At 40.9% G+C, this 22,540-nt stretch overlaps 1 protein-coding gene across 2 annotated transcripts in view; it reads right to left on the bottom strand.

Moving 5' to 3' along the window:
• KCNQ3 (potassium voltage-gated channel subfamily Q member 3) overlaps nt 1-22,540 on the bottom strand; it is a 190,630-nt gene that overhangs the window by 25,168 nt on the left and 142,922 nt on the right. For both annotated transcript variants that reach the window (XM_005516902.3, XM_088059822.1), the window contains exons 2-9: nt 11,160-11,250; nt 9,311-9,437; nt 7,444-7,616; nt 5,325-5,480; nt 3,870-3,980; nt 2,872-2,967; nt 1,429-1,523; nt 166-192 (exon numbers count right to left, since the gene is read on the bottom strand). In XM_005516902.3, coding sequence (XP_005516959.2) covers nt 166-192; nt 1,429-1,523; nt 2,872-2,967; nt 3,870-3,980; nt 5,325-5,480; nt 7,444-7,616; nt 9,311-9,437; nt 11,160-11,250 — 876 coding nt within the window. The remainder of the gene's footprint in view (nt 1-165; nt 193-1,428; nt 1,524-2,871; nt 2,968-3,869; nt 3,981-5,324; nt 5,481-7,443; nt 7,617-9,310; nt 9,438-11,159; nt 11,251-22,540) is intronic.

Here is a 22,540-nt window from a genome sequence, read left to right as displayed (position 1 = left end):
AAAGCAAGCAGTTAGGAAATGGGTTTGTTAATAATTTTTAATGATTACCTGTGGTGTTAGTAGCATGATTTAGTTAACAGCTCATGAATCCACAAAGAACTATTTAGCTTGCATCCTCCAACAGCTGTATTAAAACATATATATATAATAATGACAGCTACATACCTGGTAGTACCATCCAATTGCTCTTTCCTTTTATAGAAGAGAGGATGCATTACAAGAAAGCAAGGAGAGAAGAATCACATCATAAATTCAGCATATTTTTAAAATATAAATTGATAATCTACTGCTAATATCTTATATCTCTTTTGTTCTGTGACCATAACTGACAGAAAAAGCAAAATAAAAGCTACATTCTCCACTAGTCATAAAGAAAAAAAAAAAAAAGAAAAAAGAAAATTACATAGATTCCTGAAACCAATCTATGCTGCTTAGATTGGCAATCCAGTCTTTGGTGAGAAGTGATCTCCCTTGCCCTCTCTCCAAGGATCTTGTTTACAAAACACCTATTAAATTTCAGGTTGTACTTGAATCACAGAAGAACCTACACACAATGAGCAAGCTTGAAGTCACAGTAATGAGCCCAGACTTCTTTTGAGTCTGAGAATTATTCTTTGAAAAACCCTGCAGTCAAGAAATCCTGAAGAAATTGTTCTGTAATGGAAAATGTGGGAATAGACAGAGAGTGAGAAGAGATAAAGGCAAGAAATTAACTGAGCCTTAATTAAACACTTCTGGTGGGTTTTTTTGCAGAGGTTTCCTTTTTGAAGCATGTCAAATTGATTCTAAAAATGTATTGTGACTAAAACAACGAAAGGGTGAGTATTTGTAATTTGCCCTTTGTGAAAGCAGAAATATTTCAAGTCAGTCTTGAGCAACAGCTGGAGCTTCAGTGTCAGTGCAGTGAGCACAACTACATGTGAAGATCTCTGAGCTGATCAGTAGTGTAAGGGCACTTTTTCTTTCAGAATGAGCCACAACAACAAGACTAGAGGAAAGTTTAAGCACTAGCTTGGATATGTAATGACCTTTATTAGCAGCTGACAATCCGTAGCTAAAAGTCTTGGCTTTTCATAGGGCTATATACGTGGGGTTTTTTTAAAAAGAAAAACATTTAAAAAATTAAGATCTAAATGTGAGAAAGATGCCTATTTGACAGGCAAGGAGAGTGAGGATAAATCTAATAGCCACAAACATATAAGTTTCCATTTTATTTGAATGTCTTATGTATGGTATACTTTTACTGAACTCAGAAGTGGTGACTGAAATTAAACCACTACCTCAACAAAGATTCCTCTTCTTCAGAAGAGTTTTCTGGAAACCATCTGTAACCTAAAAAATCCTCATTGATATATACATATAAAGTCTGTGTTCCCTGTCTTGATTCTTCACAGAAAATTATGATGGAGAGGTGGACAATGAACTTACCTGAAAAATGGAAATGATACAATTGACTCATAAAATCTCCAGGTAGCAACTAAATCAATCCTGTTGGGGTTAGTAGCATAGTACCTCCAGGCAGCCTAAATTACAAGGGAGAGAAAATAATTATTGTTAGTTGAAGTTATTTCCCAGCTGACTGCTGCCAGACTCTTTCAAAGAACACAACGATGCACCTGAGTGACTATCTGGAAATGAATTACCAATCAGCCATACCAAATGAGTGCCACTATATGGAAAAGCTATTGACACTGAAATTTGATCTGGGAGGGCTGTTAAGAAGACAGGACATGGAGAAAACCTAACAGAACATGATGTTACATTAGACTAAACTGGTTTTATTGTCCTGTCCGGTATGTCTAAAAGACCTTCAAGCACTGCTGGACTTGTCCAGTATCTCTGGAAGTACTTAAGATAATTTGTCTCCTAATGTATCATCAGAATAAATTTTGCTGAGCAATGTTATACTTCAGCATTTAGTTCAAATTAAAATTCCTCCCCAAAAAAATTTCTCAAACCTAAAACCCACTAACTAAATAAGCCAGCTGATCATGGAGATGCATTAATTTAAAATTAAATTCGATTAAATTCCATTCACAACTCCTGCCTGTAGCCCCCTCTGTTTGCTTAAGTGTGTTTTTAATGAGAACAGCCATGAATTTTAATGCCACTCAGACTATTTCTCCTGAGGATTGGTTTGATCCTGAGCACCAATGCTTCCATTTGTTATCACAGAAACTTTCTCAGTGAAAATGCTGTCATGTACTTAACTGTTATCAGGATGTGCTCCATACCTAGTAATAAATTTTTTCAGCACACAGACTAATGATTTTAAGGTTAATATCCTGAATTCATAACAAAGTCCATAAATTATGTCCAAGAGAGGTAAGAGCTCTCTTTCCATTGAATTTTTGGATGATCCAGTAACCTAACAGAGGATACAGGGTGTGTTTTAGTTTTTAAAACCCATATATACTATTTATGTTATTTTCCTTGATTGAAATTGTCACTGTCTATTGTGCTACTTCTGTTACTGTTTTCACATCGATAAAACATAACTGATTGCACAGAAAAGCATTTTCTCAAGGAACTGAAAAAAAATCTGTATTTTGTACAGAATGTGTTTTTAACAGCTTGTTTTCTGTGATTTTGTGGCAGTGATGCAGTTGGTTTACAGAAGTTAGCAGATGAGATCCTTTCTTCGAAAGACACTGTTCTTCTGAAAGATATTCTGGGAGTTGAAAGATTCCTCAAAACTGCAAGGGCCTCTGGATTATCTAGCTCAGTCTGAAAAACTGACAAACACAAATTCTCACCTCCTGCAATGGGAAGTGAGAATTTGGACAGGGGAGGAGTGGTGGCCCTTGTTAACATGATGCAGCAGTCTTCACACAAAACACTTTTTCAAGGAATAGGAAAGCGGCTGCAAACCTGGATGAGCTCAGCTGCTGGCTTTCTTCTTTTCTCAAAATGTTTTTGACGATGCTGCTCCTGGACCTTCAGTGCCAGCCCTGACCCCAAAATGCCCTGAAAGCATAGAGTGATGGAAGATTTTAGACATTTCTTACTCAGAACAAAAGGGATTAATGATGAGAGGATGCAGGTCTGTGGGTGGAGATGGCTATACGGAATCCTTGTGCAGTTCCCATGCCTTTCCTGATGCTCCACTCATGGGACAGGAGGTTGTCATGGTCCTCTCAAGGACCACAGGCCACACCAAATCATTTCAAGGTCCTCAACAGGCTTCTTGAATGTCTACTGCCTTTCCAAGCTGGAGGTGTCCAGGTGTTGTGTTACTTTCTACTTCCACTGAAACTCTGCTTGCATTATACAAGGGCTGTGCTAAACCATACTTTGGATCTGGGAGTGCAGGACTTGTCATCTTCTGTGAAATTCTTTCCAAGTCTGGATCTAGAGGAAAAATATCCTAAAATCTGGGCTTGGAATATTTTCTGTAGCTATTTAGCCTGGCCAGTCAGATTTTGTCACATTATTATCTGAGGACATTGTAGACAAAGAAGATAAAAGTCTGGGTAAGATGGGTCAAATTCTAATTATTATAATAGTCCCCAAATCCTTTGAAAATATGTCTTGTGGGGGTTATATTAATACCAGTAAATTACCATGTGCCAGTGTACAGTCTCATGAACTGCCTTGTGGTTTCACAGATTGTTCACTTGCTGGATTAGTTTTGTCCTGTGCCAACTAGCAGTGTGATTTGGGGAGTATTGGGGTGATATATTATTCCTAATAGGTTCTGTGCAAAGTTGGGAAAAAACAAGTTCTATTTACTGATACAGACCCACTCAAGTCTCTGGAGTACTTCTTTAAAAGGGATTTGGTTCCACTGGTAATTTTATTAACTTTACCTTCTTTTTGTGAGTGCACAGCACTGGGCTGTGTCTAACAGGGGAGGGGAAGGTACTTACTGCAGGAAGAGCAAAGAAAGACACTCCAATGAGAGAGAATGTGGCTGCAATCAGCCGTCCCTCCCATGTTTTGGGGGTCTTGTCGCCGTATCCAATTGTAGCAAGGGTGATCTGAGGGCAGAAGGACCAGGACTTGATGTAAGAAAAACAAAGCCAAGAGCTCTGTGTAAAAGTCACCATGAAAGCTGTGTAACTCTCTTAGCCCTATGGGTGCTCATGCACAGCTTTGTGAAATAGGACCTTGAGGATGGGCCACCAACCACAGTCCCAGGGCACTGCATGGAGGATGGCTTTAGTCTCAAAGCAGCTGCCTCTTTCAGACGCATTTGCTGCAAGTGAACTCCACATGAATCTCCTGCCCACCTGTATACAGTCAGGAATGGGATTTGCCAGTAAACAGCTTGCAGACCCTTTAAAAACTAGTCAGAATTAGCTCTAGCTGAAGAAGTCCTGGTCTTCTTGAAACAAAGATGTCTTTGTGAAAACTTTCTCCTTTCTGGCACAATTGTTGATTTCCAACTGTGTACATTTTCTCACCACTGAGACTATACCTAAATGTCCTGGATATAAAATGATATGGAAAGATCCAGGTGGTCTATGCAACTCTTGATATCTTTTGACTAATAATGGGGGAGGGGAGTATTTTATATTTATGAATGAACTACATTAAATAAAAAATACACTGCTGAATTTAAGTCACAGCATGACACAGACTTCCTTGACTATTAGTAACAAAGCAACATGAGTTCTGGAACAGCAGGAATATTCTGTGATTGAATGAGTAGTGATGCAAACCAGTACTCCTCACTTCATCAGAAGAGACAAGAACAGATGTATCAAAGGTCCCTCTTGTCCAGCATCCTACCTGATGATACATGCATTCCCTAATCTTTGGGGAATGCATGTAACACAGGAGAATTGTTAAGTTTTTCTTTCCAGAAATATTTTTTTTACTTCCTCCATCTGAACCCAGAGGCATCTTCAGTCACTGACACTGTAAGAACCAAACCACCATGAGTGTCTGTCTCAACTGCCCAAATGTTTGGTGCTCTTTGATAGCCCAACAAAACCATCCATTGGCCAGCCCTGGTTCTGCATTTTCTGTAAGATGCAGCTCTCACAGGCAGGACCCTGCTGGCATGGGACCTCAGTCTCCCATAGTGCAGTTACACCTGAAGAGGTGCTCCTCTAAAAGAGAGGTTTTCCAGACACCAAGAACACAGTTTGATTTCTGAAGGAGGTATAAACACCTAATGGCCTTTGTCTGAAGTTCAATCAACAGGGTTGTAGGTTCTGTTAACTGGTTGTAGGGGGCACTCCTACTTTGGTAATGTTACTGGGTAATGTGCCTTTAAGCCAAATATAGCAGCACTTGCACTGTAATCCCTAAAACTTTATCTCTTCTGGGACATGAAGTTTTTAAGAAGGGTATAAGGTATTTTTGGAGTCACTTACCAGCCCCCACCACAGTGCATCTGCATAGGTTTCAAACTCCTCTTTCATCTCCACCCCATTAGCATCTTTTTCAGGAACATCTTTTTCAACCAGATAAACAAGAAATGAGGATAAGATGAGCGTCAGGAATCCGATGTACCAAGCAGTGATGAGTTCCTGCAAAAGGAACAGATGAACATGGAGGGGTTGAAAAGAGCCTCAGTATCCACAGTGGCAAAGTTAACATCAGGAGAGAGAAGCACAGAGGGCACAGCAGAGCTGTCACTGCTGGCTTTGGTCATATCCATGACCAGCCCAGCTCAGCACTTAGTGGGAAATAGTGCAGAGATTTACAAGAATTTGCTCTTACACAGAATCTTCCTTAGGAGAAGCCTGGAGGAATCTGCAGTTGTAGCTCTGAATAAAGCTGGGTTCAGGGCTTAGCTGCACCCATGGCACAGAGGACTGTGGGGCTCTGACCCTGACCTTGACTCTCTCCTTCTGCCCCTGGGCTTGGTCAGTCTTGGCAAGCAAATCAACAGCTTTGCCCTTCCCCTACCTCCAGAGAGCCAAGACTGCAGGATGCACTTCCATCTCTTCAGCCATATCAAAGCAGATCCCATCATGAATGATGTCTTCAATATGAATTAATGCAATAAGAACAGACCTTGAAAATATTCTGTGTGCAAACAAACCCCTAACTTTGCCATTTTAGAGAGAATAACTAAAGTGGAGCGTGTGTCTAATCCCACTGAGGTGCGGCATGCAGCCACCCAAGGTAAAATCCCAGCAATGTCTGAAACAAGGCAGAAACACTTTTTTTAAGGTCTTCAAAAGTGGGTAAAGAAAAAAAAAATCAATATTCCAATTCATTTTATGTGAACTTTATTAGGACAAAAAAAGAAAAATGTTGTAGCTGAGAACTTTGTGATTGAATCTTGAGACAAGTGATCAACTTTCTTAGCTAATTTCTGGTGTGTAGTCACAGAAAGAAATTGTTAGCAAAATTGTTTCACCATTGTCTCCAGTAAAGCAAAGTTCTCACAACCCTTTCTTATCTCCCTCAGCCAGGCTGAGGTCTCAAAGTGCATGGTGGGAAACCAAACAAATAATATTTAAATGAAATCCCATACAATGAAGCCTTTAACAATTTCCAAACAATGTTTTTGATATGTAGACTTCTTCCATGATCTGTTTCCTGAAAAAAAAATTTGACATAAGTGTTTATCTGCCACCTGTCTTGTATCAAGTTTATATGAAGAAGAAGCAGACATTGATAAGAAATGAAGCATGGTGGGCATCCCCATCAGGCCCTAAACAGAAGCAAAGTCTAAATATGCTATGCCAGCTGGCATTTTAACTATCAAAACCCCCTAAAATGTCAGGAATGTCATTCATGAGTAAGAAAAAGCAGTATATATTGGAGTATATGTAATTTTTCTACATCCTGTGCAGATGAGAAATCTTATCTAGAGGATTTTTAAACAGATAGTTTTTCACTTGTAATAATGTTTTGTGAAAATGCAAGAGCACAGGTACCTGTCTGGTGCAAGACAGGGTGTGTGTGACTACAGCACCAAGGTAGGACCAAGCAAGGACGACTTTAGATATCTTTGCCTGTCTGGGTTCCCACAGTGTCCATCTCTGTATTGCCTGACCTAAGCTTCCAAAGAGAAATTTTATCCATAGCTCCCTCAGAAACCACATTTCTGAACACATTTCTCAGGCTAATCAGCCTCTTCCCATCCCTTCAGAGTCCTGCTCCATCTGTTGATCAGACAAGTCTGAGAAGCCATTGCAAATATGTTGCAACTTCACAGGCATTTTTGTCAAGGTTTTCAGCATCCTTCACTATAAAAGTGATGTCCCTGTTTCCACTGAGAGCAAAGGCAAAATTCCTGTTGTAACGTGTGGGAATGAACGTGCTCTCACTTTCCAGCACCACTGTTGAGCACAGGAAGGTAAAACAAGGAGCAGAAATGGTGCAGAGAATGGAAAAGGAAATAAAGCTGAAAGAACAAAACTGTACTTTGAACTGCTAAACATAACCCCAAGGCACTGCTGTACACGTGCATCCCCTCTCTTTCCTTTTAATCTTTCTCCCCAAGCCCCAACTGAGCCCTGCAAGCTCCTCACTTACTTTGCTGTGTGCACAAATAGCTGATCCTAAAAGTTTCCAGGTGCCACCCCGCCTGTCCATGCGGAGCATCCGCAGGATCTGAAGGAAGCGGAGGCTTCTGAGAGACGTAGCCAGAACATTGCCCTGGTTCCCAACAGCAACCACTGGCACGGAAGCAATCAGCACAAAGATATCTGCAAGGCAAAAAGAACAAAGCCTGCCAACAAAAGTGGCCTCATCACCTGCTCCTTAATCCCATCTAGTCGTGCTGCAAATTTCCCTAGGCGAGCTTCAAAGCTGCCTGAAAATGCCTTCTCTTGCCAATTAATCAGTTATCTGCACCTGCCACACAGTCAGCATCAGGCACAGAACCTTCTGGAAAGCCTTGGGATCTATTTATGGATCAATGCACTGGACCTGAGACACCGAGCTCCCTTAGGGGCGCACAGAAACAGTGTCCTAATGCTGACAGAAAATCAACATGAACTTCATCTGTACCACTGGAACAACATAGTGAACAGGTCAGCAGATGAGAAATTCAGGTTTGATGGTACACTTACCATTTTATTATTTTGGCTGAGTTTTCCCACTAAAAGAAGTCAGTACTACTATTTTTTTGTAAGTGCTCACAGGACCAATTTGCTGATAACTGAAGAGGCTTGAAATGTAAATAAATTATTTTTTTGGTTTTTTTTATTTTCCTCGTTTCCCCTTGCTTTTTGATCCTTTATGCACATACAAGAAGAAAGTGGTACCAAACAGCTTCATTCTCTGAGCACTCAGTCTTTGAATTGTCTTTATATTCTCTTTCCAGACAAAAAGAGTGGATTTCAGATTTATTCACTTCCAATCATTCTCAAAACAAAATTGTACCAGTGACAAATGAGAGATGATTTTAATAAATCCAGGATATCTTCTTTTACCCAGATACCAGTGAAGATTCAGACTCAAGTGAGATGACAATTCTACTGAGAAGAACTAAGACAGTATCAATCCCACTTTCCCACACTCTGCTGCATTCACAAACCTACTAGAAGTACAGAAGTATCTGTACAACAGTAGCACCCAAAGAAGCAGTACTAAATTGAGGATAGTACAGATGCACAAAGAAAATTTGTCATAATTTTGTCTACCATTTCGATCCATGAGATAAACAAAAGGAGGGAGAGGAAAGAGAGGCTTGTACTCATGCAGCACCATGGCTCCCAGAGTACAAAAAAAGAAAAAAACCCCGTGTTTGTCCTGAAGAAAATTGAAACAAAGGAGAGTATCCTAAAATCAGTGACTGAATGGGGATGACAGGTGTTCAGGGCAGAGTGATCCCCTAAATGTTGTCTGGTTGGTTTGTGGATATAATGAGTAGTTGCAGGAGGGTATTCAAACATGAATAATGAGTAATTTTATGGATAATTACAAGCAGTGCCATCCAAGCCTGAAAGGTAACATGGGTGAAATCACAAAGACACTTGTTTGCAAATACAGACCAACAATACAATTGTAAAACAAAACACAAATATGAAAGGGAGCTGGGGAAGGTGGTATAGAGTTGGGTTCTCAAGTGGTTTGAAATTGAAGGCAGAGAGAGTTTTCCTGAGGATGAGTTTAAGAAAAGTGCAGTGGGGCTCAGGACAAGGAAAATGTATTTCAAGAGTAGAAGGATTCATTTTTTTCCTCACTGACTAGGTAGCCAAGTGTCTCTTAATTACAGATTATTGCTGGCTACTTCAAATAATTACTCCAAGCAGAGCACAGGTCCTGGCATAAAGGGCAGATCTGATTTCAGTGCTCTTTGCACTGCCAGTCACCAGTTCTTTGACATCCCCTCAAACTGGCTTAAAGGGAAGAAGGACATTAATGAGGAAAACAGTAGTAAAGAGCATGTGCCTACCCAGCATGCACAAAGGCTTCCTGGCAAATTTGAGTCTCCCCCTCCATCCTTTGTAGCGGCAGCAACAGCCAGCAGCCCAGATTCTTAAGGCAAACTCTGCTCCAAAGATGAAAATGGCAAAAGTTTCCTGTATCAAGACACAAACTACATTGTTAGTCTCAACAAGTTTTACAGTAATTCTGGACACGAGGATACAGCTGAAGGAAACAAATGAAGTGCAAGTGTTAGGATATGTGTAAGAGAGATGAAAAAAGTGGAGGAGAATCGAGATTGATGACAGAGGCAAGGCAAAGTGGGACATAATTTTCCAGCCTAAGTACCGTGCAGGAAGGACTTGCCCCTGCTGTTGGGTAAATGTGAAGTGCTTACCCTGCCTTAATGGAAGGACAATTACTTCACAGAAAGACCTCCTGCTCCACACAAAATGAGCAGATGTGTGTGAGGGGTGACTGCAAAGTCCCCAGGGCACTCTGTACCCACCCCCAGGGGCTCCCACCAGCAGCTCGTTCATGCAGCCATATCTGTCGAGAGGGGCAGGATACAGGATACTCATGTGCTCATAAGTTTAAAGCAATGATAAAGACATATATAAGACAAATTTAAGGCATATATTGTTCCCTTAAATTTCTGGTGGACAAAAGAATGGGATTTTCCACCTGGCTCCAGAACCTTTCTAAGCATGGGGAGGGAATGGGGAGCAAAGAGCTTCTTTGAGGTGCTCAGCAGAGAGTGGCCAAAGGCAGCCTGGGGCACGTGGTTACTTTTCCTCTCTGTGAATTGCTGGCAAGAGGGAAAATGGGACCTTTCCTCATGCTCATTAACCACAGCATCTAAAAACTGCTGAGAGCCACACAGAAACAAGCACAGGAGAAGGAAAGATAACCTCAGGCTTTTCCAAATGTGAAAGATGGGCCTAAGCAGGGTAACAGAGACCAAAAGCAAGTTTCACATTCCCTGAGGGATGAAGGTGTTTTCATACAGGCACTTTTTGAGAAAGAACATGCAAGGGGAATTCACCTTTCATTCCTTTTGGCATTTAGCTCTTGCTCGGATCTATATGTCTCTGGAGGTACAAGGGGAAATGGAAATTGAGATCCTGGAACTAATTTTACTGTGCAGTTTCCCTAGGGATACTTTAAACAAGGCCAGGTTAAGTGAGACATATATTTTATGATAGCTATGGGAGCACAGGAAGTTCATTTTTAGGGTAATTTTCATAAAATGTTGAATTTGCCATTTTATATATAGAGAGAGGTTTTTTCTATTTTTTAATTCTTCTGCTAAATGGGAGGCCTTACTAAAATAAAGTCTTGAGCATGAACTTCAGCATTTATAGAACAAGCAATCTGGAATGTATTTGCTGTGAATACATTTTCTCTCAAAGGCACTGCCTGCAGTAATTTCTGTTACACTGCTATTGGACACAAGTATGAGTCCAACTCTGATGACCTTCCTTGAAAGAAATACTAGGATTAGTAGAATACTATAGAATGAATTAAAACTGTTGAAAGAAAAATAGTTTTGAAGTGTGCTCAGGTCTGGCATGGTCAATAGGAAATTTACTGATAATATGGACTGTTAGACAAATGCTGAAAAGCCATTATGTAAAAGCCTCAGGCTAGGATCTTCCCTCTCATTTTGTCTCAGGAACCTCATATACTTTTTCCTCAGTTGGTGTTGACAATGGACTGGGAACTCTCCAATATGTAAGTGTACAGTCACTGTTCCAGGACCAAGAGCAGAAACCTCACTGCATGCAGAGCTGGGAGTGAATTTCCATCCCTGCTGATGGGGCTGGTTTCAATTCCAGGGCCTTACCAGGGTGATGCAGCAGCCACAGTTTACTTACCAGCAAGAGGAGCCAGTCTCCAGAAACTGTTTCATACTCCTTGAAAGTTGTCAAGACAGCTAAGATCAAACACCCCAAGACAATCAGAAACCTGGAATGAAATAAAAGAAAAAAAAATAAAAAAGCACAGTATTTTTAATCCTCTCTGGATTTGCACTGGAGATATTGCCTATAAAATCATCAGTAGAGACTTCCATGGGATGGCTGCTCCCTGTTGGCGAGAATGAGGTGAGTTTATATGAAGATCAGAAGATTTAAACCAGGTTAGAGCAGGGGGAACTGGCAGTCATGGCAGGATCCAGAGTCAGAATGTTCCTGGGACAGACGTGCTTTAATCAACTGACAGTCCTCAAGAGTGGAATGGGTGACAGTGCATTTCGGGAGGGATTGTGTGGCATGGCAGAGGAGGGCTGTTCCCAACTGAGTGCTGCCCAGAAGGGCACTGCAGCTACAGTGCCATGGATCTGCCTGGCACATCCTGGGGCCTGGGAAACCATAAATGCTTCACTACAAGACAGCACTGGGACAAACCCACCCTTGAAAACTGCATTGCATATTTCCTTTTTTTTTTTTTTTCCCCCACTCATTTTATGTAGATGAAAAGACGAAAAGGTTTGAAAGAGTAACAAGAGAGGGTAAATTTCTTCTCTCCAGTAAACAAACTGTGTGATAAATCACTGTCCCTGTATTATTTTCTGTCTGTGAGGCTCCAGAACACAGAGATTTGAGTAAAAATTTAACTCCCACTGCTGGCAAATCCAATTTGGACTAATTGAGCTGTTTTGCAAAACTATTCCCAGGTTCAAGCTATTCAAAATCTTTTATAGAAGTGATTACGTTGAAGCAAAAGGGGCAATCTCATATTCTGGTACTTCATGTACGTACCTAGATCATGGGCATTTTAATGTGTTTCCTAAACTTGATCCACAGGAACAGAGGGGCAGGTGGCCATGAAAATATTTTGAGTTTAATGAATAAATTAGAAAGATGTCTTTGTAAAAGCACTGGATCCCCTGCTTTCATAGCTAGGGTACATCAAAGAAATGATAGGCATTAAGTACTGAAATCATCCAGGGAAAAAAGCTTGTGAAGAATCAAGCTGTGTTTGTGTGTACTACCTGTTTTGAATTTCAATATGGTTCCTGTACTGTGATTCCATCTCTTGCTGAGTAAAACTCCACTTTGTTTTACTGAGTGAATTAAGCAGAGCCAGAGCCTGCAGAGGAAGCAGTGACAAGGGACCCAGCTCAGCTCAGCAACATGTGTCTTCTGACCTGCCTTGGGTTTTCATTTCCTTCATGGCTGAGAAAACCTAGGGCTAAAGAATGGTATTCTGAGAATATTTCTAAATCCTGCAGTTTATTTGCAGTTGGAGAGAAAAGACAGAGGTGAGCTCCTGATAGCTCCTGCTGGCTTTTGGGGGGACTTTCCTCCAAGCAGAGTCCACTAGCACCCGACATGCAAGGAAAAGACAACAGTGAAATGCTTCATGGCAAACCCTGAAGGATTACTTTGCTGTGGCTTTTCTGAAATTCACTCTTCTTATGCCAGGAAAATTTCAGATCAGCCATTTTGAGCAAGGTGAAAACAGAAGTAAATGTATTTGCTCATGCTAAATAATTTTGGATTTCTTTGACAAGTTTTACCTTTTCCCACGCCCCAGCCCTGCTCTAGAGTGTCTTTTGCCATCTACCTATAACCACACTCCTGCTAATCAAGACATATGGCAGTTTATTTAGCAATTTTGTGGTGCTCCTGCTCCCTTGAGCTTTGTCACGCAGTATCTTCTTGTCCCCACCTTGAAGTTATAAAGCCAGTGGCTCCCTGGCTTCCCAAGACCCATGATCCAGCTGTTCTAAACCTCCAAGAGCAAACTGATGAAACTAAACAAAGACAATGATGCCTTTGATTAGCCATAAGCCACCTATGCTCTGCCACATTACAGCCTTTAGCGTGCTACCCTCACCAACACCACATTTAAAGCCTTGAGCAGCTGCTGCTTGCCACTCTCCATTACAGCCACTTTCTTATACCACGTGAAAATTCGGTCACCCATCAGCTCACAAGTATAATTTTAATGATTTAATGAGAGGTGAAACACACTAAAAGCAGTCCAAGGAAATTACATCATTGCATTACATCATAGGCTACTTAAACTAAAGGCATGAGTTTATGATATCATTTTTTTTAAAAAAAAAAAACACCGCTGTCAATTAAAGATGAAGTACAGATTTTTGTCCAAAAGGAAGAGATAAGTTAGTAGCGAAAATATCATCTTTTTAACCTAAAAAATGCCGGCGGTTTTACCACTAGAGGGTAGCGGTGCTCCACAGAGCCAGGGTTACAGCTCCCTCGTTTTGAAACACTCAAAGCAGGGGATGTTCAGGTGATCGCAGATCGTATTTGATATAAGGGGAGGGGTCTTACAGTGATGAAAGAGTTTGGTCAGTGAAAACTCCAGATGTTGGCACCAAGGGACAATTGCTCGGGGCTGTTGCGGGTGCTGCCTCTTCGGTCCCAGCTCCAACTGAGAGCTCACCCATGAGAACAAGAGATCGTGCAGGACAAAACACCCACTAAAAGCAGGGTGAGAGGGTCATACTGGAGGTCACAAGTCATGGTGAATAATCTTGATGGCAAATCTCAGAGGAGACTGTGGCCTGAGCCCCCCACTGCAGGAAGAGTGTGGAAGCACCCAGGGCTGACATTGCTGAATGGAAGCTGTGATCCCAAAACCACGGAGCCCACAGAGCCACACTCCGGGCTCCATCCTGCATTCCCCTTCCTGCAGGGGTATGAAGGATGGGAAGCCTGTGTTAGTACCCATAACCATGGGAAGGCTCGGCTCTCCTGCTGCTGCACCGTATCTGAAGGATAAGCACCACCTGCAAACACCCACAAAGTTAATAACTCACATCTCAGCAGTCCTCCTCAGCATCTGCAATAATTATGACTGCAGCTCAGAGCATGCCGTCAATTTTAATCTGCATTGATGCTATGCAACCCAGCCTCTTCTGGTCTGGATCTTGGTGGTTTTGAAGCCTGCAAGTCTTCTTGTGTCCTCTTTCTATGGAAGATTTCACTCACATTCCACCCTTCTTGCATCAGTCCCCCTTGCTCAGCAAAGACGACAAGAAGGGTTCATCTTCCCCTTGCTGCTGCTGCCCATATGGTGAGCACACCTTTGCCCACATGGTGACCATGCAAACATAAAGAGAGTTGGCAACAGGACAATGCCTGACTCCACGCTGCCTAATTTCATTTTGTGGAGGCAGCAGTGTTGGCTGAGCGGCTGAGTCTGGCTGTAAAATCCTAACAGGAAAATCACAGTGTAAGAAACTGCTGAAATCACAGAGGATGAGCAGGAAGAAGACTGACACTGACCCTGGGAATCAAGGCACAGAAGGGGAGGAAATCTGAAATTTACTCTCAGATATAATGATTCATGGGATATAGAGCATTAAGGGTTAGGAGAAAGAAAGAGGGTGAAAATCAAGGTTTAATATGAAAACTGAGTCCTATTAAGTCAAAGCTTCCTATTAAACAGTGTTTCAGCAGGTGGCAGTCCAGACTTTAAGAATGTGCATCACATATGCCAAATGATGATCTGAATGTGTTCTTCAGCTTTTTAGAATCATCCTTACCATTATTTTACATAATTTTTCACAGTGCATTGCATGGTTCCTATTTGCAGCATTATGCCTTAAAAATTTGATTAGTTTGTTGTATGCATAATTTCCAGACCACCAAATGGCAGTGCTTGTTTGTCACTGTCACAAATATTATTCAGGTCAATATATTTTCTTAGTTTTAGAAATTACATGTTTAATACAAACATTTTTTAACTGCACTATTTTTCTCTGTTAAAAAGAGTATTAAAAAAAAAAATCTTTCCCAGAAAATAAGTAATTTATGACTATGCATGATCATTAATCTCATGTTTCTTGTATGAACATCACAGACTGTTTTGTTTGAGAAATTTCTACTTATTTTAATATTACCCATTCTTTGAGTTTTTCTTCTATATCTCTTTTCTTTTGAAGCCAATAGAATGCAGATCTAGCTGAGAACCTTTATGTGTTTTACATATATATATCTGCTCATCATGTTTCCTGTTCACCATCCCTACCTTAAAAATTGTAGGAGCAGATCCTGTAGGAATTTGAGCATGTTTTGAACACCATAGGCAGGCAAAAGTACATTTGCATCTGGTATCATTTTGACAAATTTTTGTGCTGTGGGAAAAAATATTAAGTCTCTGTGAGGTTTAGTTAACAGAGAGGATTGTGTGCTTCTAGCATTCAGCTCAGATTGATTTAAAGCAAATAGCTCAAGCTGGTCAGGAGCACCTACAAAGGATATTTTTCTCTTTATCTGTAAGGACAGACTGATGATGAGCTCCTATGGAGAGGTTTACTGTGTAAATTAGCTGAATGCCACCCCTTATGTTTACCCCTGGTTTGGATATAATTATAAACACCACCTCTTCATAATGTTTATGTATTTTTGCTACTGAAATAACTATCTAGACAGCCACAGCAGTCCTGCATGATCAGGTTTTTCTGAAATTCCTTGCTGTAAATTTAGGTATCATGTCTACATGCGGTCAAGGATTCTGGTTACAAAATTATAATCCAGGCTTTGGGTAAGAAAGCCCCTAGCCTCTAACTGAACAATTACGAGTAAGAAATCACCCCAGTCCAACAGTGCACATATTTCCTTTTCCTCTCTCATCTTCAGTACCACTTCTTGCAAGACATTGGGACTTTTCTGTCTTCAAAAGTTCTTATAAATCTTAGATTTTTTTCTGCTTTGCTTCATTTGGTATTTTATTTTCTTCCCTTAAAGCTTGTGCTCTGGTTTCATTATGCTCTGCCACCTGGTAAATGCTAATGGAATTCTCTAAGATTGTGATATATAAGGAAAATCTGGCAGTGTTCTGCTAAATTTTTGGTTTCGGGTATCCAAAGCAATATGGTTCTAAACCATGATTCCCACACAGTTTCCCAAATTTCATATTGGAACAACCTTATTTTCTTCAGCTATTGGCTTTTGCCCATAAGGATTAAAAATTCATCTTTTCTCACAGTTCTTTCAGTTACTCTATATTCCTACCCACCAACTTTTTCTCTTCTTCCAAACTTCATTTTTCACAGAACATCTGCAGTATCTTGCACTGATCGCTCTATGGTTGCTAATGAGAAACTTGAGTCAGGGTTTTTAACACTGAAAAAAAATGACATTACCAAATATTTGAGAACAGCTCTTCAGAGAGAAGGGAATGCATGCCTGATTTCCACAGACTCAGGAATACTCACTATTTAATATTTAGATTCTTGAATCTCTGCACTTCCAAGCAATAGGCCAGAGATCAGTACTGAGATAAGAGTGACAGGAAAAATTCAAACACTATGTGAGGCTACAAAAGGGCAGGGGATGCAGAGCAAAGCACTGAGAAACTTAGTGGAGGTCCTGGAAGAGAAGAGAAAAAACAAGTCCTGCAGAAGGGGTGTTCTAAGGTTCCTCTTTCTTTGCACCCACAGATTTCCCTGAGTGCACACACAGAGCCCTGTGTAGAAATCCCTGTCCCAGTGCCATTATACAGCAAGGACAGGGTAGAAATGCCACTCTGAGTAAGCTGTATTGCACTCTTGCTCTGCTGCAATGGCAGAGGCGGAAAAAAGTCCTCCACATGATGCTGAGGGAAACCCTAGGAAGTAAGGAAAGATCCCCAAAAGAGCTCTAGTCTAACTGGCACACAAGCTGACCTGGCAGGTGATGGGGTGGCAGCCCAGAATGACAATTACCCATTGCTGACAGAAGTGACAGACATTGTCCCTGGCACACCAGGAAGCAGAAAAGCCCAAATCCTTACTCATGCCAGGTTTTTGACGACTTTGGGCTTTCACTGGCAGGAATGCCTCTGAATGGGCTTCACTGCTGTTTCCATGAGTCTGGAAAGCCTTTAAAATCAAGACTTGGGAGAGGAAAGCTGTGTTTCACAGCAGGGCATTTAGGGTGAAAAAGAACAGCTTTTATATTAGATAGTTCCTCTTTCCTCTCCTCCGTGTACTAGCCAAACCAAGTTAAAGGTTCCTTATCTCTTTTTTTCAGCCCCAGTCCTAAAAACCTTTTTCTTCTGAGCCCTGTTGACCACCATTGTCATCTTTCTCGGGCTGGCATGCTGGTACTTTTTGGGTCAGCAATGTCAGACAGCACAGACACCATCAATCTGTATTTTCTGCTTAAGGGGACATTTCAGAAGAATGGCCTGACACATTTCCCAGGTTTGCTGGTATGAGACTGCAAAACAGCCCATAGCACTACATTTCCCTGCCTGTTTTTTCTCAACTTAGAAGACAAGAGTCATATACCAAGATCCTATTTCCCTCCTGGGACAAGAGTTAAAAGTGCTCCAAAATTCCTGGCACATGGGAGAAACCAAGGCAGCTTCTGACATGGGTGCTTGAGTGGGGAACAGATGGCAGAAGCAAAGGAGAGGCAATGACAGCATTAGCTACCAAGGGGTTAGATGCCTCCTAGTCCCCTGCAGCTTGAATAAGGATGGGAAAGCTTCTGACTTGCAACTAAATATCCTGAATTGCTTTGTTAATGGTTTTAAATTCTATTTTTGTATTAAGTGAAGGACATCAGACTAAACTATTGTTTGGGGCTTTTATCTGCCATGACCAGAATACCTATCCATGGGCTTATCTCTGGCTGGCAGCAAGTTGCTAATTGAGTTGAGACACACAGATTTGGGAACACGGTGAGCCATGCAGCACAGCAGAGCAGGGAGAGCACGGAGCCAAACCACATCACCCAGCAGCTCCAGCTGCAAAAACCCCAAATCAAATGAGTTGCAGAAATGCTTCTGACAGGGCACTCTCCAAAAGACATTAAAAAACTTGCGTAAAGGCATTTGAAGGTAAACCTTAAGAATCCTACATTGATTTCTGCTAAACTTTGCAAAATAAAAGTGCTGGACCTTTGAAAGCCGGCATGTAATTAAGTAGTCAAGTGCCCAGACTTCAGCAAACTGTAAAGAAGTAGATTTAGATGATAGAAAGAGCCTAACATAAGGCTAACAATCATCCTTAACAATGCTTAAACATCTGGAGAAAAATTTCTAGGAAGACACCTTTTTAAATTTCACCAAGAGTACTGGATACAGAGGGACAAAAGTTCTAGGAGTCTGTCACTGTTGGACACTAAATGAGTCACACAGACGCAGCTCCAGGTGTGGTGAAAGAAAGAGAATCGTTTATTTGTTCTTTCAGTATTTATAGGTTTCTGACCACAACCAGGGTTTGGATAGTCAGGTTAACACCTTCCCAACCACACTGGCTGTGAGAGATATCCATCAAAAGGCATATCTTTAATAGCATGTATAAACACCTATGTTTATAGTTACTTTCCTGGGAAACTGGCTAAGATTTGTAGGAAACAATATCAAAGGCCTGATTCTCAGGGCGACAGGAGTCTAATTCCAAACATGACAAAATCTCAGGGGTACACAAGATTTAGGATGTCTCACAGGGACATACACTGATCTCCCCCACAAACCTTCCCTTGTTTCTTTAGAAAGGAGAGGAATGAGTTATACCTTTGGAATAAAGTTTTAGAAATCTCAAGAAAAATGCAAATGAGAGTAAGTTCTGAACCCACAGTTGTAACTTCTGCCTTGATTGAATACAGTGTTGTGGTATTTTCTATCTTCCTATTTGAAATCAATAAAGATTAAAAGACTATAGCAGACAGAGAAAACAAACAGAAAAACACAAAGAGCCCACCCTATCTTTCTTCCACCTGGCCAAACTCCCTTTTCTCTCAGGCACATACACTCAAATATATTAGGTCCTCCAAAGGTGCATAACTGAAACTGAATTTCTAATATGAAGGCAGCACTGTCCAGAAAAGGCTTCTGTAGTCTCTATTAGAGTTACTAGGTAGGAAATTGATAATAATAATTTGGTGGTCAGACAAATTCTTACAATGAATTGAAAATATATTCTTTGCAATCTTATGCAAGATTTCAACCCATTTGGAAGTATTGATAGTTTTTTGGTTTTTTTTCTATTTTTGACCATACATTGCAAACTTAATATTTTCAAAGATGTCAATAATACCAATCCAATGTAGCACTTCAGCCATGTGGGATTGCCAATTGAAAAAACAATTTCCAGCTGGGACTGTATCTTCTTTGTCTGTGCCTTCTCAAACTCATCACACAGTCACGCTTATGTGAGAACATGAGCACTTTCTGCAAGGATCACAGTTCTCACTTGGACTGGGGCATTCAGAAGAAAAGCTGCATAGTGCCATTCCCAATGGGCTTTTTAGCCTGGTCAAAGATTTGCAGCTGTGTAGGGAAGAGGTGCATGGCTGCACATGACCTGCACCCCACAACATCACTGCTAGAACACTCCAGCTCCAGGTAACAGTTCAGTGAGTTTTCCATTATGGGCAATGAGGGGTGTCCTGATAATGCAGCTCCTGTGGAGCCAGACATATGGCTCAGTTCTTTCAGATTAGGTAGGAACTCTGGATTTTCTGGCATTAACTCCACAGAGAGCTCTTTCATTTTGCACCTGAGGCGGTCACAGTTGTGCCTGTGACACAGGGCACTTGATTCAGGGTTTTCCAGCTAAAAGCATGAAGTATTGCAACAGAAGATGGAACTTTTTCACATAGTGTTTAATCACTGCCTGACCTAGAGAAAATCAGACAAAGATCTTTTCTTTGAACTATCCAGTTGTTGGGGTTTTTTTAGTCCAGGAAGACTTTCTGAATTTTTTCCATTAAGTGAAGAGTTCAGAGTCATTACTGAAACTTAGACTGCACGTCAGCTTTTCTTAACAATCTGGTCTGTGGACTATGACCCATTCACAGATCCAGTGGTGCTACAAAACAAACATCAGTGAGTTTGATCTGTGCTAAAAGATACAAGGGCTAAACTTCATGTCACAGGAGCTGTGGATAAAAAGAGCAGTGATGGTGTAGAGGAATGATTTTTCTTGGAATATACAAATTGACACAGGCAAAATACTGTGTTAATATACCAAATTCACTGGAAATTAAACTAAATTTTTAATCCAGTTTGACTTGATGCTGTTCCTATAAACATTTTCTTACACCAGACTCTTCACCTTTGCTTTGTGCTCCATAGCAGGTTGTAGTTTGGCATTCATGATCACTAAAATGACAAAGACTCACAGCCCTGGCTCATTTCCAGAATAATACCTTAGAAAATGGCATTAGCTGGAAGCCAGGGGAAGGCAATTGAATGCAGAATATTCTTAAGTATCTCCCTAGAAAAGAACTGGGAATGTCTCAGCAGCTTTAGATTATCTCAGATAAAATAGCCATTTTTAATCATATCAGTGTAGGAGCCATATCTCAGTCTGATCCCAAGGGATGAGCTTTTATCCAGTAGTGATGGACACCACGATGCAACTCCACTCTCATGCTGCTTCTCCATGGGGAAATAGATGTTCCTCCTCTAGGTTCTGTTGCATCCTTCCAGCCCTGAATGCAGGCTGGACGTGACCCAAGCCCCAGATTTTTTGTGTTTTTGGAGGATGGCTCCATTATACCAACCAAGAGTAGTGTCAAAGTCCTGGCCCTGAGCACAGTGACACATGGATGGAAATCCCTTTGGGATGGGAACCTGAGCATGGTGTCCCAATCATACCTTCCCTAGATGGCCAGATTCCAGGCTTTCTCTCTCAGTGCAGAAATGAAACCACAACCTGTAATTCAGCCTCAGACCAATCAAACCATTGCCACAGGTCTGTTGTCTTTTAACACCTGCCTTTCAAAATATATTTGAGGGCTTCTCTTCTCTGATAGTTCTATATGAACTTTGGGAATTTTTTTTTTAATATCTATTTTTTGGGAAGATAAAAGAGGGACAAAAAGTGGATTTTGACCCTAAAATGTCAGCTGCTACATTGATGGTTTAATGCATGACAAGATATGTGGTCTGGAAAGAAATGTGAGGGGAAAGATCAGTTGTTAAAAGGAAAATCCCTTTATAATAGTATTTTTTTCAACATCTTGCCTTTAAAGTGATGAGAATATGTTAGTAACTTTCAAGTGTTTCAGCAAAGGTACTTACAGAGGCTGTGTTATGTGGAATTTCTGTAAGATCTGCATCTCCATCAGAAAGAGACGGTGCTGATGGAGCAGGGAGGCCAACACAGCAACAGCTGAAGTGTGGGGTTAAGATAAGTTATTTGTGCTCCTTTCCCATCTCCAGTTCACATTCATTAGCAAATGATGAGTTGTGTTAGCATGGCAAATGAATCACAGCCTCACTGGAGGTGAACTTTGGATAAGCTCTTTGGAGGTCACTGTCTCATCAGGGCTCTGATTTACGCAACGGAACGGTATCATTAGCACGCAGTATTTGTACCTATGTAAATCTGATGCTGTTTTAAAGTATTTCTGCTGGTTTGCATTACCATAAATGATTAATCAACATTCAAAATTCAGAACGATCATCTGTAAGCATGTAACATTTCATTTGATGCCTGAAGTTGAAGTCTTTGGAGGAGGTTATCAGTCTTTTCCAGATCTGTCCAGTTTTATTCCTGAAATGTTTCACCAGAATCTGCAACAATGCTTCTCAACACAATGTATGATGGCCCTTTTGCTCAACTGACTTGTTAATGTCTCAGATTGTATTATCCCTGTTTAACCTGACAGATTCAACAGTGACAATTCTATCAAACCCTCAGGGAAAAATCTCAATATGGAAGGAGATATTTTTCTTTTTATTTGAAGAAAGAAATCTATTGAGTTGAATAAGCAAATTGAAATCGTAAAGATTTCAGCATATGCAAAGGACATTCAGAAAAATGGAAAAAAAATGCAGCAATGAGAAGTCCTGCATGCAGAATACAATCCAGCAAAGTAGTTAAGTCTGTGCTAAGAAACTCTGTAAGGACTAACATGTTTGTACCCTCAAAACCCATGAATCTTTGTGTGCTCCTAGATGGAACAGCTGGTTTTACAGAAGGAAAGTTGTCTGTAACAGAGGAATACTGGGCACAGTGAAACAGTCTTGACATAACTTTCTTGTTCTTACTTGCCATCCATGGAAACAGGAATTCCTGTTAATTAATTCAAGCTTTGCCACCTTCTCCTGGTGTGGTATCAGTGCAGAGAGTGGCTGGAATTTCAGCACAATAATGAATCAATAAGGGTGGAGAGTTAAATCCATTTTCAGGTATATTGTGACAGATCTGACCAGCCAGCCAGTAAAGCTCACTCAGTGAGCTGAACAGCCCTCTGAGCCCCACAGGCAGTACCAGCTGCATTAGTGGGACAGCGGACACTTAAATCATCTGTACACACAGAGATATTTGGGTGCCTGA

The sequence above is a fragment of the Pseudopodoces humilis genome, chromosome 1, assembly GCF_049639895.1.
Source record: "Pseudopodoces humilis isolate 2021_Gansu_Grassland_sample_001 chromosome 1, ASM4963989v1, whole genome shotgun sequence".
NCBI lineage: Eukaryota > Metazoa > Chordata > Aves > Passeriformes > Paridae > Pseudopodoces > Pseudopodoces humilis.
Note: the sequence above shows the minus strand (reverse complement) of the source record. Positions and strands in the feature narration are given on the sequence as shown.